Source organism: Mastigoproctus giganteus, chromosome 9 (genome assembly GCF_048544385.1).
Source record: "Mastigoproctus giganteus isolate SK-2022 chromosome 9, ASM4854438v1, whole genome shotgun sequence".
NCBI lineage: Eukaryota > Metazoa > Arthropoda > Arachnida > Uropygi > Thelyphonidae > Mastigoproctus > Mastigoproctus giganteus.
The window spans coordinates 70,419,319-70,434,174 of record NC_143583.1 but is presented as its reverse complement, the minus strand read 5'-3'; the positions used below and the strand labels follow the sequence as shown (position 1 = coordinate 70,434,174).

The following is a 14,856-nucleotide window of genomic DNA, read 5'->3' as shown; positions in this document are numbered from 1 at the left end:
ATTAACTTAATTGCCCTCTTCTGAATAGAATCAAGAAGCCTGAGAGAGGTTTTGGGGGCACCACCCCAGATGTGGGAACAATATTCCATGGTAGGGCAGATTTGCGATTTATACAGAGTGAGAAGATGTTTGGAAGAAAAGAAACGCCGAGAGCGAAAGAGATAACCAAGTTTTTTAGATGCAGAGGAAGCAATATTTGTAATGTGCTTGTGCCAAGAGAGTTTAGAAATCACGGTAATCCCCAAAAGAGATATCATTTTGCCTAGAAATTGGAGTGTCACCAAAGATAAGCATAGCAGCAGAAGAATCCTTTTTGCAAGATTTATTTTAGAAGGGTTGAAATCAACTAAGTTGTCTTTGCCCCACTGGAGAATTACCTGGAGATTGGCATTTAAAGAATTGGTAGCAGATTTTCGAAAAGTTGAAGCTGATTGAGCAGGGCAAGGTTTCTCAAAATGGAAAGTGGAATGCAATGTGCTATCATCAGCAAAACTATGGATAGGAGTTCCAGTCAATGGAAAAAGGTCATTAATATACAAGAGGAAAAGAGTAGGGGAAAGAACTGAACCTTGGGGGGACACCGGCATTACTGGAGAAGTCAGAAGACAGAGTGCCATCTACCATCACCCTCAGTGAGCGATCAGAGAGAAAACTGGATAACCAATTATGTTGTTGCAGCACCCAGGTTGAAAACCACTGGTGTATAGAATAGAACATGGAGAAGAAACTCACTGAACTTTCACTTAAAGCAATCATTAACAGACTACCAAAACTGGTTCCTTTCCACCAAATTTTCACAAACAATGGATATACAGTAATTTTAATTTACAGAACAGACTCTTAACCATTAATTCCTTGAGCACAGAGTTGCAGGAATCAAATTTGAAAATTTGAATATCATTGATTATCCAACATAAAAGTTGGCATTATAATCAGACCCACTACTAGGTGTCCTCTGAGAATCTGATATATACAATACTCCAAACTAACTTCTGCTGTATTGTAGGGTTTTGGGTGCATCAGCAACTTAGGCCATATTGCACCATATAAAACACGTTATGCAAATAGGGTATGTTCCGTGGTTGAAAAACTCAAGTTTCCGGGAGAAAAACCATGTTACCCTTGCCGAGACCTAAATTCAGCCATGTTGTAAAAAGAAAAAACATAAAAATTCTTTGCATCATTGATGGGATTCAAACCCAGGTCTTTTCCAGCTAATGTTGTGGGGTGGATGGTAATTAAACAAACTGTGCTACCCAGAAGGACATTAATTAACATTTGCAACTGTGTGTGTATGAGAGAGAGAGAGAGAGAGAGAGAGAGAGAGAGAGAGAGAGAGAGAGAGAGAGAGAGAGAGATTCAGCTAATTTTGTTGACTTATTTGTCACTTGTGCTTTCCTCAAGCCTGAAAGCACCCTCAAATAAAGAGAGTTGTTAATAAATAACAAAAAAAAAAAAAAAACCTGTGTTCTGACCATTAGTCACAGCCTCCATATACATTAGCAGTGGACTACCTACAGACCAGCTAATTAACCTGTTTCATATAGCTTGGGCACTACAATTAAGCGAAAAGAGGGAGAAAGATTCAGATCAAGAACTGGCACTGGTCTTTCCATATAGTCACACTAATGGAAAGGTAACAATTCTTTGAAGATACTCCCACTCATAGTGGTAAAAAACATCTACAGTTATACATGTTTCCAGAAATATACAAATACTTACTTAGATGACTTGATGGTTGAAAAAACTTCAAGAAGTTTGGCAATAATAAGAGGCCTCAACTGCTCAAATCGTTGCATCGCTTCTCTTATGAATGTTAAGACATCTACTGCAGCTTGTTCATTATTATCCGAAAGGAATTCCAACAACTATATGGGAGGAAAATTAAAAACATTACACATTTTCTCACAATTTTCAGTTAGAATTAATTAAGGAGTTCAAGATAAAGCACTGTAAGTAGCAAATCACAATCCACAATCACAATAGAGGCACCTTTTTAGTGAAATATTAAAATCAACTAGCAGCAAATACTGAAGATTAACCCATCAGCAGTCAGTTATAGTGAAGGTGCCTACTGCCCACAAAATGCAAAGGAAAAAAAATAATCCATTTTTAATCATTAATTAATGATCAATTCCAACAGATTTTTGAAGGGCACTGGTCAAGTCTTGTGTGATTCTGCTAGGTTTGACAGGTACCCTTTGAAAAGTTTCTTCTAGTGCAATTGACACTAGTTTATGAGCCAAAAGAGTGCAATTAAAAGCATTTTTACATATACAGTTAACTGTAAAATTCAGCACTTTACATTCAGGGGATGGTTATCACAATTGTTAGGCACATGCAGATGTTACATGATATTACAATTAAAATTTTATAAAGTATACAAAAATTTCTCTACAAATAAATTAACCAAAATAGGTGCAAAGCCCCAAATATCCAACTTGAAACCAGGAGCTTGTCAGTTTTTTAATTTTTCCAGTTTTTGGATAATAAATCTAACCAATTATGAAATGTCAAAATTCAAGCACAGATAAAGGGATAATGTATCGGCAGCATAGCCATCCACTTTCTGATAATTTTTCTTAAGTATATTTTTATTCTTTTATTCCTTGGGCTATTGGTCTAAAGGGTAAATGGGAAACTTAGCAACTCGCAGTTACCAAAGAAATTACCCAGAAAATTTCTTCAGTAATATTCCATTAAAAAAATAAAATAACAGAAAGAAAAGGGGAAAAAAAAAAAAAAAAAAAAAAAAAAAAAATAGAAGCAGAGTTCATGATATAATTTTTTTTTTGATTAATCACTGAAGATGATACTGCCCACATAAAGCAATGGCTTTTATGCAGGAAGTGTTTTTTAATATTCCATAAAAAAAATAAAATAACAAAAAGAAAAAAAGTAGAAGCCGAGTATATGATACAATTTTTTTTAACAGCTTAAGGTGATATGCCAACATAAAACATTTCGTAATACACACTAAAAAATCTCCCTAACTTCATTATTTACCTATTTCTTCCAGGCATATGTTATATTCCCTTAAATTCAGATAAACTTGATTGTATAAAGCTATGTGGTAGCCTGTTCCAATAACTTTTAAAACTAAATTTCCTTATATACAATCTGCAATTAAATTTCTCATCACAAAAATGCATTATACCCAACTGCTGAACAAATTAGTCCTTCTAAATTTTATCTCATCTAACAGACTTTTGGAAGTTACCAATTCACAACAGTATTACCATGTTAGCATGGCACTAAATTTTATCTCATCTAACAGACTTTTGGAAGTTACCAATTCACAACAGTATTACCATGTTAGCATGGCACTACATGCATCGACTGAGTGTTCCCTGTACAGAAACTATAGCTATCACAAAAATTTTGCAGTACTTTCCAGCATACTGCTTAATTTAATAATATTTAAAATTTTTGCAGTACTACTATTCTCTGTATTTAAAATGTAAATACAGTCAAACTTGGTTATAATGAACATGGAAATAATGAGATCACGGCTGTAATGAGCAAAAAGCCATAATGATTTTAATTTATGCGTATTCCCATAAAATCGCCAAACCAGTGTTTCTCAACCTGCATGCCGCGAGTATGCTTCGGGTGTGCCGCGGAAAACACAAATATAAAAATTCAATTATTTACGCTGCACTGATCCCAGCCCTTTCCAGCAGTCAATGTGACATCATGTTTTGATTCCTAGTAGTAGATCCTTTCACCTATTCAGCCATTATTATCATTTGAGAGACTTTCCCAGGTACCCTGCAGTTGTATAAGAGCAACTTGTAAGCAGCATAGTAAGAAATTTTCTTTTGTGTTTTAAAAGTACTTTTTGTGTTTTTATATCTCTAAAACGTCATATTCAGTTAATTCGTATAGAACAGGTATTTTCAATTAACTGTATTTGTACATCCTAGAAGTAACTTTCATTTTTTTTAGAAATTATTAGCGATGGATAAATATTTAGTGAAAGGAAATCAGAAGAGGCAAATTGATAACAACGAGCTTGGAGAAAATGACAAAGACAAAAACAAGCAACCATCAACATCAAAAAAAAGAAGAAAACATGTCGTAAACATGATGATGATTATTTGGTGATGGGATTTTCGTATACTGGTAACCAAGATTGTCCTCTACCTTTATGTGTGGTATGTGGTTTAAAATTGTCGAATGAATCAATGGTGCCGAGTAAATTGCAGCGTCATTTTTCTATGAAACACGAGAATTTATCGTCCAAAACTATGGAATATTTTAAAAGACTGCAGGCCCCTACTAGAAAACAAGGTACAGAATTTTATAATATGGCTAAAATATTTGATAAAGTACAAGAAGCCAGCTATTTGGTAGCTGAACTGATGGCAAAAAAAAAAGGAATTTCATCTGATTGCAGAAAGGCTGATTTTACTAGCATGTGGGGTAATCGTGAAAGGTAATCTTGATACCAAAAAAATATTTGGGGTAGAGAACTATTTGCAACAAGAAACCTTCCGATGTTAGAACTTAATCTGCAAGAGGAAGAAGAATTGGCTGAGATCCGTAGTGACCACTCACTGGAAATTCACTTTAATAACATTAATATTAGCAAATTCTGTATCAAAGTGAATAACCACGAATTTCCGAAAAAGCAATTAGAATTTTATTGCTATTTTCTACTTCCTACCTGTGCGAAACAGTGTTTTCCGTTTTAAATGAGATTAAACAAAAAAGGATAGAGACTAAAGTTGGTAGAAGAGGAGCTGAGAGTAAGCCTATCCACAATAAATCCTTGAATTAAAAAACCGTGCCTCCCATTCAAACCCAACCGTCTCTGATTAAAATGCTATAATTGTAATTTTTTTTTTTTTTTTTTTTTGTATTTATATAATTATGTTCGTTTTTTACATATTTTCTTTTAAATTTCATACAATTCATGTATGTTCAAAATTAAATCATTTAAAACAAATAATAACTGTATTATTAAACATACCCAACAGAAATAACTTCCAGTTTGTGAATATATTATATATTATATTTTTTTTTGTGAAAAATTATATATATATATATATATATATATATATATATAATTTTTATTTATAATTTTATTTATAGATATATATGAGTATAATAGCCATTGTAGTGTGCCGCAAAATTTTAGCATCTTTCAAAGAGTGCTGCAAAATTTTAGCATCTTTCAAAGCGTGCTGCAAAATTTTAGTGTCTTTCAAAGTGTGCCGCAAAATTTGTACCTTTTAAAGTGTGCCGCAAAATTTTAGCATCTTTAAAAGTATCCTTTCAGGAATGTGGGGCTATACAATAGCGAATTGGCATTTCGCTTGTAATTTCTATGGTCGCATTAATACCCTATTTACAGATTGTCTTGTATTCGATGAACCATAATTTTATTTCGGGACTTCTAAGAATTTTGGAAACGATGTTTTATTTACATAAATTTAATTATGTTCCTGGAATAGTTCCATAAACAGTTGTATGAGAACAGGCACTTCATTTCTGATATCTGTTCTACATATCTATGCTAACTGGGATTAATTCATCTGTCTGCAAAATAAAAGATAAACTTGCACATCAGCCATCTAAAGACATTACTACCAGCCTTTTATTCCAACTCTCCTCCTTATTATTCTAGAATTTGTTTTATTTGCGTGCTTGTAAACAGAATACTTTCAAAACAACCAAGCAACACCACACTGAGCTTTAACTCATGATAAAGCTGCACGCTGTCTTTGCTTGGCTATCACTTCCATCTACTAACAGTTTGGGCTTGAGAACATAATAGCAAGCTGTGAATATGGCCCATTCTATAACAACCAAATAAATGCATAGGATATCCTCTGCAGATCAGGCAAATAATACAATTTTATAATTTTAGTAGTAATAATTAGCTATCAGTATATGCTTAGAATCCTATGGATATGACAGCATAACTGATAGCTAGTGTGATAATGAATTATAGAATATCATATAGTATAAATATTTTTTAAAATCAGTTCATTTCATTGAAATTAGGAGAAGGAATTTAATTATTCCAAACAAAGCTATGCTTTATTCTAAACAAGCACAATAGTCTTTTCTAAAACGAGGTTTCCATACATGAATATCAAGATGTGTCTGACCACTGTTTGTATAACAGGATAATTTTTTTTTTTTTTTTTGTTATATCTCTCTCTTTCATGGAAAATTATATATATATTAGTGTTAGTAAATTAATAAGAGGCGTATGCCTCAATATAGTACGTAGAACACTTCCGTATGATACCCTCCAGAAATTAAAACGGAAAAAACGAAAAAAACCGACAACTTACCGGTACATTAGAGTAAAATATAAATAATTAAATAATCAATTTAACACAATTCAAATCAATTTAAAACAATTAAAAATCAAATTAACGCAATTAAAAGAATCTAACGAAAATATTCAAAACGATTTTTATAATCGTTTTGAATATTTTCTCGTTTATAATCAATTATATTGCGGCATACTCCTCAATAATTTACTAATATTATTATCAACGTAGAACATATTGAGTATTACAGCTCTGATTCATACTATCTAATATATATTAGTGATATACTGAATTTTCCACTTCATGTTCAAATGTATTTGAAGGTAATGGCCCACCCCCAACTGATAATTTAACTTATGGATTATTCTGACCCAGATGCAGAGCCTTACATTGAAGCTAAAACTGCCATTTTTTTTTTTTTACTAGAATAATCCAAGTCTTGCCACAGCAAAATTTATTGGTTTCTACTATTAACTGCACCCACTATAATTTATTGGCACATTTTAATCACACTTTTAATACTGTCATTGGTACCATTAATGAAAATTAGAAACAACAAGAGCTCTAGCAATGAACCTTCAGGAGATTCTGTTCAAGTCATCCATTTAGAGCTCTCCTCGTTTATAATCAATTACTGACCTTCTTCCAGTTAACCATTACTTTATCCATTAAGGAAACCTTTCTTAATTCTACTCTTTTCCACTTTATGCATGACAGCAAGTGGGCTGTATTCAAAAATCTTAGTAAATTAAGTTAAAATTATTCCTTTGTATCCAGTCCCTCTGCGATTACCACATATGTTGCTAGATTGGCAAGATAAGATCTTTCCTTAATAAATCCACGTGTACTTGTTTTAAATCCAAAGCAACATTTTACTAGGAAAGTATTTTTGACATCAATACTTTCCTAGATCTTGTTTAGAACCAAGTTTATGTATAGGAAGGATGTCAGAACATTTTCAGTCATATTCTTTAAGCATGTGTCAAGAAATCAAATAAAATTGAATAACATAACCATTTAAGTACCTTTCTGACATACCAGTGCATAATGGGATTTTGTCCTCAACGAATTGTAAATTTAAGTTCACTATCATTTTTTACTAATAATATGAACGAATCAATCTACAGAAAAGTGAAGAGCTCTTTGTTTATCTCACAGCAATAGTCAATCAAAAATATACTTACAACAGGAATAATCGTAGGAGCAACATCTGGAAATCGCACACAACAGGAATGTAAAGTGCGTACCAAAAGCTGGCGGTATTTACCAGTATCTTCATGTTCAACTACATTATGTGTTTTAGTTACTTCTTTTTTAAGGACAAGAATCATCTGAAATAAATATTTAAAGAAAACAACCTATAATTCAATTTTTTTTAAAATTGTTCTGCAACATGTCTGGGCAGTTTTGCCAAATTTGTTACTCACATAAAGCAAAATTATTCTGAAATATCTAATAAAGAAATATCACATAATACACTAAAGTAATAGTATTTTAATGTATTTTATTACATGTTAGGATTGCAATTGTCCATATCAGCTGCATATGCTAACTGAGTTACTTTACTAGTATCCAAAAGTAAAATAAACTAATTTTATAATTCCATATAATGATATAGTTTTACAAAACAGATCACTACCTAAATGTTGGAAATCAAATCCATTTTATTATTAGAATACAGCCAAATTATTACGTGTAAGTGGACTTATTTCTACATAACAGAGAGAGCGCCTTCCTCACTCACACATATTATTCTCACAGAAACTGCTCACCCAGTTTCACCTCAAAACCAACAACCTCAGCCACTTTAGGAAATAATTTATCCAAATGATTTATAATATAATATTACATAGTATAGACAACTATTATATACTATGTAATATTTTAATATTTGTGACCCCTAGTTCTTATCTCAAATACCAGTGAGAATATATCTTGCTCATTCATTTTACTTATTCCTTCAGGAGATTACATACCTAATCAGGACCTCCCTAATGTATCTAGCTGCCAAGCTTTGTAGTTCACAAGGTCTAAGCCAGTGTTTCTAAAATTGAGCTCTATGGGTTCTGTAAGTTATGTAAGAGAATTGAAAATTATTAAAGTTAAAATTTTTAATTTTAATAATTTTTTAAAATTATATATTTTCAAAATTGTGTGATAAGTAGTATAAACAATATTCAATTCAATGAAGTCATGACATTTAGGGTATTTAATATGACGTCATGACAGTTAGGGCAAAAGTTACAAAGAATTAAAAACTTACTACTGTATATCTTTGTTAATGCTGCAGTGTCAGCACTTCACCTGCAAGGTGTAACTTGAAAATAACAAGCTCATGTTAATTGTTGGCTGAAGATAAAAATCTGTGCCTCCCACATGTCTTTCTTAGGAGAAAGAGCTGGGAATTTAATTCTAATAAAGGATTAAGCAACACTGCACTCCATGTAAATTTTTAAAGCAAAAAATGAGTGAGTTTATTGAAACAGGCCGGAAAGAAAACTTTACAGAAAACATTCCAATAACTCAACCATTATCATGGTATCAGCATCCATGTGGTATCATGGATACTGACAATGGGTGGTCAACTCTGTACTTGTCTTGAAAAAATATCCTAAAGGATTTTAAAACATCATTAACTCAGCTCCTAATGGTTGGGTTACTAGAATGTTTTCTGTAAAGTGTTCTTTCCAGCTCATTTCAATACACTCAATCATTTTTTGCCTTTAAAAATTTGTGGAGAGTAGCGTGTTCAATCTATTAGAATTTTTTATTTATCACTCTTTCAGAGTTATAAAGTGAATACACCCAGCAGGTTTGTTTGTTTGTTATTTGGTTTTAGGAGCATTAGCAACTAAGGCCATATTGCTCCGGGATATGCGGTGGTCATTCCCTGACCTTTCCGCATCCTCCGTATTTGGTGGTGACAGGCTCGAACCCCGGTCTAATCAAGAAGCGTGTGCTACGCACTGCTGCTCCTTCCCACCTGGCTACGGAGACGCCCACACCCAGCAGGTACAGCCCATAATGTCTGCTCTACTTTTAACTTGTAGTAACACTACGATGGTAAACTGTCTGCTACTGACACTACAAAGCTTAGAAATGTGTTTGTTTTCCAGTTCGAGTCTAAAAATTGATCACATGGGAGAGTTTTATAAATTAATCTAACAATTATTAACAGTTTCTAATGGTCGTAAACCATGTACTTTTGAAAGGTTCACTTCAAATTTTCATCATTATTTTTGAATAATAAATGTGGAAAAACAGAAAGCGATAATCAGTTGGGATAGAGTTAGTGACATGCATAATATTTAAATTTCATGCATTTCAGTGCAACGATTTTGAAAAAATTTGAAAATGAAGTGAATAATAGCATCTAATATATATATACAGTGGATTCCAGTTATTTGGGCCACCGGTTAATCAGGGCAGCTGTTTATTTGGGGAAAATCTTAAAAAACAGAAACCAATCAAGAAAATAGCCAGGGTTTACTTCGCTTAATTGGGACAGCATGCCATTTAATCGGGGCAGGAGACCACAGCACTGGAGATTACCCTACGATTGTCTCCGACGGTATGTGGTTCGGTCGAAATTCTGGAGGTCACAACCATAAAACAATAAGCAGTCACCTGTTTATTGAGCTTTTCTGTTAGTGAAATCTATCACAAACGGACAGTAAACTCGATCTTACTGAATTTGCGATAACACCGACAGCTGAAATTCTGTGAGTTATTATAGTGAAATGTGTTTACACTTCCATGAAATCTTCAATCATATAAAAAAATTAATTTTCAGATCTTCTCTTCATTCCTATTTTTAAAGCTTTAACTCATCACTCAGTTCTCACTTGCGCATATTGTGTTACTTGCAATTTGTGTGTGCTGTGTTCTTTGTTATTGATTGCTTATCTTTTTACTGTTTTAAATTTTAACCTCCCCCTGCCCACAAACGTCAGTGGACAGAAATGTCAACTAGTTCGTATGTACATATTACAGTGAACCCCAGGGGATCACATGTGGTGAGTATGGGCTTGGCACACCCAGGGTTCTTAGCCGGATATCATCATCCTTCTCTTTTTTGGTGATTCCCTTCTCTCTTTCAGGGTAACTCAGAATTTTTTTTTTTTTTGGCTGGTGCAGCATAAGCCTCAGGCTTCCTTGCACCATTCGGCTAATAATAATAGTACATATTAATTATTCCAATTATCACGTATATTCTTACGATTTTCAAGTATCATTTAATTTTTTAATTGGTAAGGTAATAAAGGGTAAATTTGTGCTTAATATTTTTACTTTTATAGCTTGTGGATAATATTCCTCCTATTTTCTCTAATTAGAATCGCTGTTTAATAGAATTAAAATTCAATTTGTAAAAGTGATCACAATGACCGGCGCTTATTATACATCGTATAGTGAACGGTACTTTACTATGGTGAGTTCATCATAACGTGATTTGATTGTACAGTGACCTAATTGTAAAGGGGGGGGGGGGTACATTGTATTTTTAACTATTCACGTGAAACTTCAGATAATTGGGGCAGCCGCTTAATCGGGCCAAAATGCATTAGTCCCGATGTGTCCCAAATAATCAGAATCGACTGTATAAATAATAAATAAATATGTATGTGTGTATATATATATATATATATATATATACACACACATACATATTTATTTATTATTTATTTAAATTTTTAAGTTTTCTGAAACTATGTATATATTTAGCATTAGCATTGGCATATGATGCAAGAAAGCAAGCTTATACAGCACCGCAACAACAACAACAACAAAAAAAAAAAAAAAAAAAAACACCTGCCCATTTCACCTATCCATTCACTCCAAAAGTTTGCACAGTTCTTCCTTGAATTTATAATTTATTTAAGCTATAACTTCCACAGTGACAGATGGAAATTTGTTCCAGCAATCAACCCACTCACTGGCTAAAGGCAAATTTCCACATCTATTCTGCAACTGTCCCTCCTCAATTTGAATTTATGCCCCCATAACCTGAGCAGCAGGAAGAATCCCATCAGTATTGAGCTTGCTCAAACCATTCAAAGCCTCAATCAGATACCTCACAGGAGATTCCTGCTTCAGGAGTCTCTCTCTCATTTTCAATGCTACTTTTCTGAGCCAAGTTAAAAGACAAAATACTTTCTCACATACCTCAACATTCAATGGGCAATCCTAACATCCTGTATGGATTTTTTTTTTTTTTTTTGGATTAGGCTTCATTTATTTTAGTGTTCAGTTGCATGCAACCTTTTCCTTTCAAGCAGCTTCCATGGTTTCCCTCAAGAGAAACTTATTAATGCATAAAAATAACTATATGCTAATTTAATGCAAAATGAATAATTAATGTTTTTAAGAAGTTGGCCAGCCTTTCTACTATACAAAAAAAAAAAAATAAATAAATAAAAAAATAATAATAAAATTAAATTAAACAAATAATCATATTTCATTTTTAAATATATACGTTCATTTTACCTCTTCAACATTTCGAGAAGAAACCAAGTCTAAGGCAAGATTCAAAGTTTTGCGACGAACTTCAAGATCAGAAGCAGCTAATACCCTCAAAATATCCATGACCAGATCCTAAAAAAACAATGAACTGTTCTTGGTGTATTGAAGATTTTATATATAATCTTTTAGCATATTCAGGGTAAGAAACTGTTACACTAAAATATCTCCTAAAATTGAAGCATGATTATCTAAATAATCAGAAATGTCTCAATATTTTAAATAATAAGTGCTAACAGAAAAGAATTAAAAAGGCTTAATTTTATTAGTGAATGGCTAGTTTTCAGAAACCTAGTTTCTGAGCAAATTTAAAATTGCTTATAAACTTTTCTTCTAAAGCTAAAACTGCAGAGAGGAAAAAAAAAAAAAAGTTTTCAATATGAACAATTTGACAATAACTGTATATCATTGCTGATACATAGAGCACAAATGGTATGAAAGAGATGCACAGTGCAAGAAAAAAATGTTGACTAAAAAGAATAAACTTTTTTTAATATTTTATTTAGAACAGTAGAGAACAACATATACATTAGTCAAGTAGAAATTGTGACTGAAAACTGTTTATTACAGAGAAAACCATAAATATAAACACATAGCTGCTAATTCCAACTTTCAGAAAGCAGGAAAATATATTGGATAAAGCAGGAGGAAAGCAAGAGAGGCTGAGACTTGGGACTTGAAATTAAACAACACACACATTTTATATTATTATAATATATTAGACGTAACAGGTTAGTGCATTAGCATAACGTTTGTATGTAGAAAATTAGTGAAAAGTAAAATGGCATTGTTTTTATCATATCTCATATTGTGAATACCTTCACAAGTTGCCTGATATTGCACTACCTCGAATAAGTAACACTTCGGTGGCAAAGACTACTGTTACTTATTCTCAGTGGATACCATCACCCAGAAAGCTGTTTCAAGGTTGTTTGGCCTCTCATCGGTGGATGGGTAGGTACCCTGGTGTTACAATAGTGAAAACAGGCCCCTGACATAGCCAAGTGGTCAGGAGCACGAGTGCAGTAGTATACACTCTTTGAATGAACCAGGTTTCAAGCCCACGACTACTAAATATGATTAAAATTTGTATTGATTGATCTATTGTAAACTCCACTGACCTGGTGCTCACGCCAGAGAATAAACAAGAACATAAAAAAAAAAACACATCATTGTGAAGGTATTCAACCTTCACAACGAAGAGATATGATAAACGGCCAAACGATGCCATTTTACCATTTTTGGTAATTCCCTACATACAAACATGATGCTAATGCACTAATCTTATGTCTAGTGAATTTTCTATAAGTTAAGGCTTTAGCCCTAAATATTTTCAGTCTATACTGTTGTACACCATCTGACATCTCTCATATTGTGAAGTTATACTTCATAACTGGGTTGTCGCTACTGCAACACCAAGGTACCTACATATCCATCCACCGATGAGAGGCCAAACAACCTTGAAATGGCCGCCTGGGTGGTTGTGGTATCCACTGAGAATAAGTAACAATAGTCTTCTCCACTAGTGAAGCGTTACTTATTCGAGGTAATGCAATAAGGCAACTCGTGAAGGTATTTACAATATGAGATATGATAAAAACAATGTCATTTTACAATATTTGGTAATTCACTACGTACAAACATGATGCTATTGTACTAACCTGTTACATCTAGTGAATTTCCATAAGTTGAGGCTTTAGCCCTAAATATTTTTAGTATAATATATTAATGTAATTTTATTATTAATTTAATTATTATTTTATATTATGATACAACCATAGAAAGGATTGTTAACCAGTACAATATGCTTTAAATCATCAATATGCCCAGAATTTTTCAGTATGTAGATTTGGCTTGAATTGTCTGCTAAACAGCAATTATAATTACTTAAAAGAAAATGAAGACTATCCCCTCTTCAAATAAGTTGAAACAAAGTTTTGTTTATAACAATGGTCCTGCTACATAGGATTTGGCTGTCAAGAGCATTTCCAAAGCTTCACCAGAGAACAAAGAAATTTACCAGAAAGTTGAACTCAGTTTATTTTTGTTAACTGGCTGAATATCCACTGATACTCAGTGATGCTATGAGGAACTGTTAAAATACTAAGCATAACTTAAAATAACCTGTTATATCTCAAGCTTCTAAGCTGCAACTTCTTTATCCATTCACTAACCACAGAACCTGCTAAGCTCCACTTACTATTTCAGAGAGAATCTCAATTATCAGTTCCTTAACCACTACTCATTTCACTTGCCCTAATTATTCACTCTCTGGTTCCTTTTGCTTCAAAGTGATATTTGTTCATATATCCTTGGTTCTTGAGGCTGTCATAGACATTCTCTCAGGTATGTCAAGCTGGGCTTGCTACCTGTGAGTCTAGAATGCTGATGGAACTGATATTCAGGTGACACTCTAGTCAAGTGGACCTAATTTTGGCAAAGTCTGGTTGGTCTGTGACAGCCAAATCCTCTGCTTGCACCTTCATGATGGTGGGACTGTTAGTAACCCTGGGTATAACCCCCACATGCAAGTCCTAAAATAAGGCACCCAGTATACTGAAGGTGACCACCCAGGTGCGAAACAACGTAAGCAGGGATCGAGGTGTGGTGCCAACACAAAACGGAGGAATGTCACCTGTGTGTTACTGGCAATACTCTGTGGTAGATAACTCTCATCAACCGGTGCAATACCACCACATTGCTTATTGGAGGATTGATATGGTGGAATGCACGTTTGGTCTCCAGAGCAAAGCTCTGGCAACCCCCCCCCACCCCCATCTCTTCCATCATGCAGTATGATGGTTCAAACATCATGGTGAGATCCAATCTTCCTTACATTTCAAGGGTACAGCTCTAAAACAGTATTCACAAGCTAGATGCTAGATAATTCAATGGACTGAACCTATTGATACCTCTGTAAGAGACTTCCGGATCAGCTAGTGTATAATCTCGGAGCTGTTTTAACTGTCAGATGGTGACTGAAGGGAGTCTAAGTAGAGTGTATGAGAAGGCACTGTCGAGGCCACATCATTCACTGAGCTGGGTATAT

The 14,856-nt window shown here is 33.6% G+C and overlaps 1 protein-coding gene across 2 annotated transcripts in view; it reads right to left on the bottom strand.

Moving 5' to 3' along the window:
- Positions 1 to 14,856, bottom strand: part of betaCOP (coatomer subunit beta) — a 234,667-nt gene that overhangs the window by 157,615 nt on the left and 62,196 nt on the right. For both annotated transcript variants that reach the window (XM_090381759.1, XM_090381760.1), the window contains exons 8-10: positions 11,775 to 11,882; positions 7,475 to 7,621; positions 1,723 to 1,868 (exon numbers count right to left, since the gene is read on the bottom strand). In XM_090381759.1, coding sequence (XP_090237885.1) covers positions 1,723 to 1,868; positions 7,475 to 7,621; positions 11,775 to 11,882 — 401 coding nt within the window. The remainder of the gene's footprint in view (positions 1 to 1,722; positions 1,869 to 7,474; positions 7,622 to 11,774; positions 11,883 to 14,856) is intronic.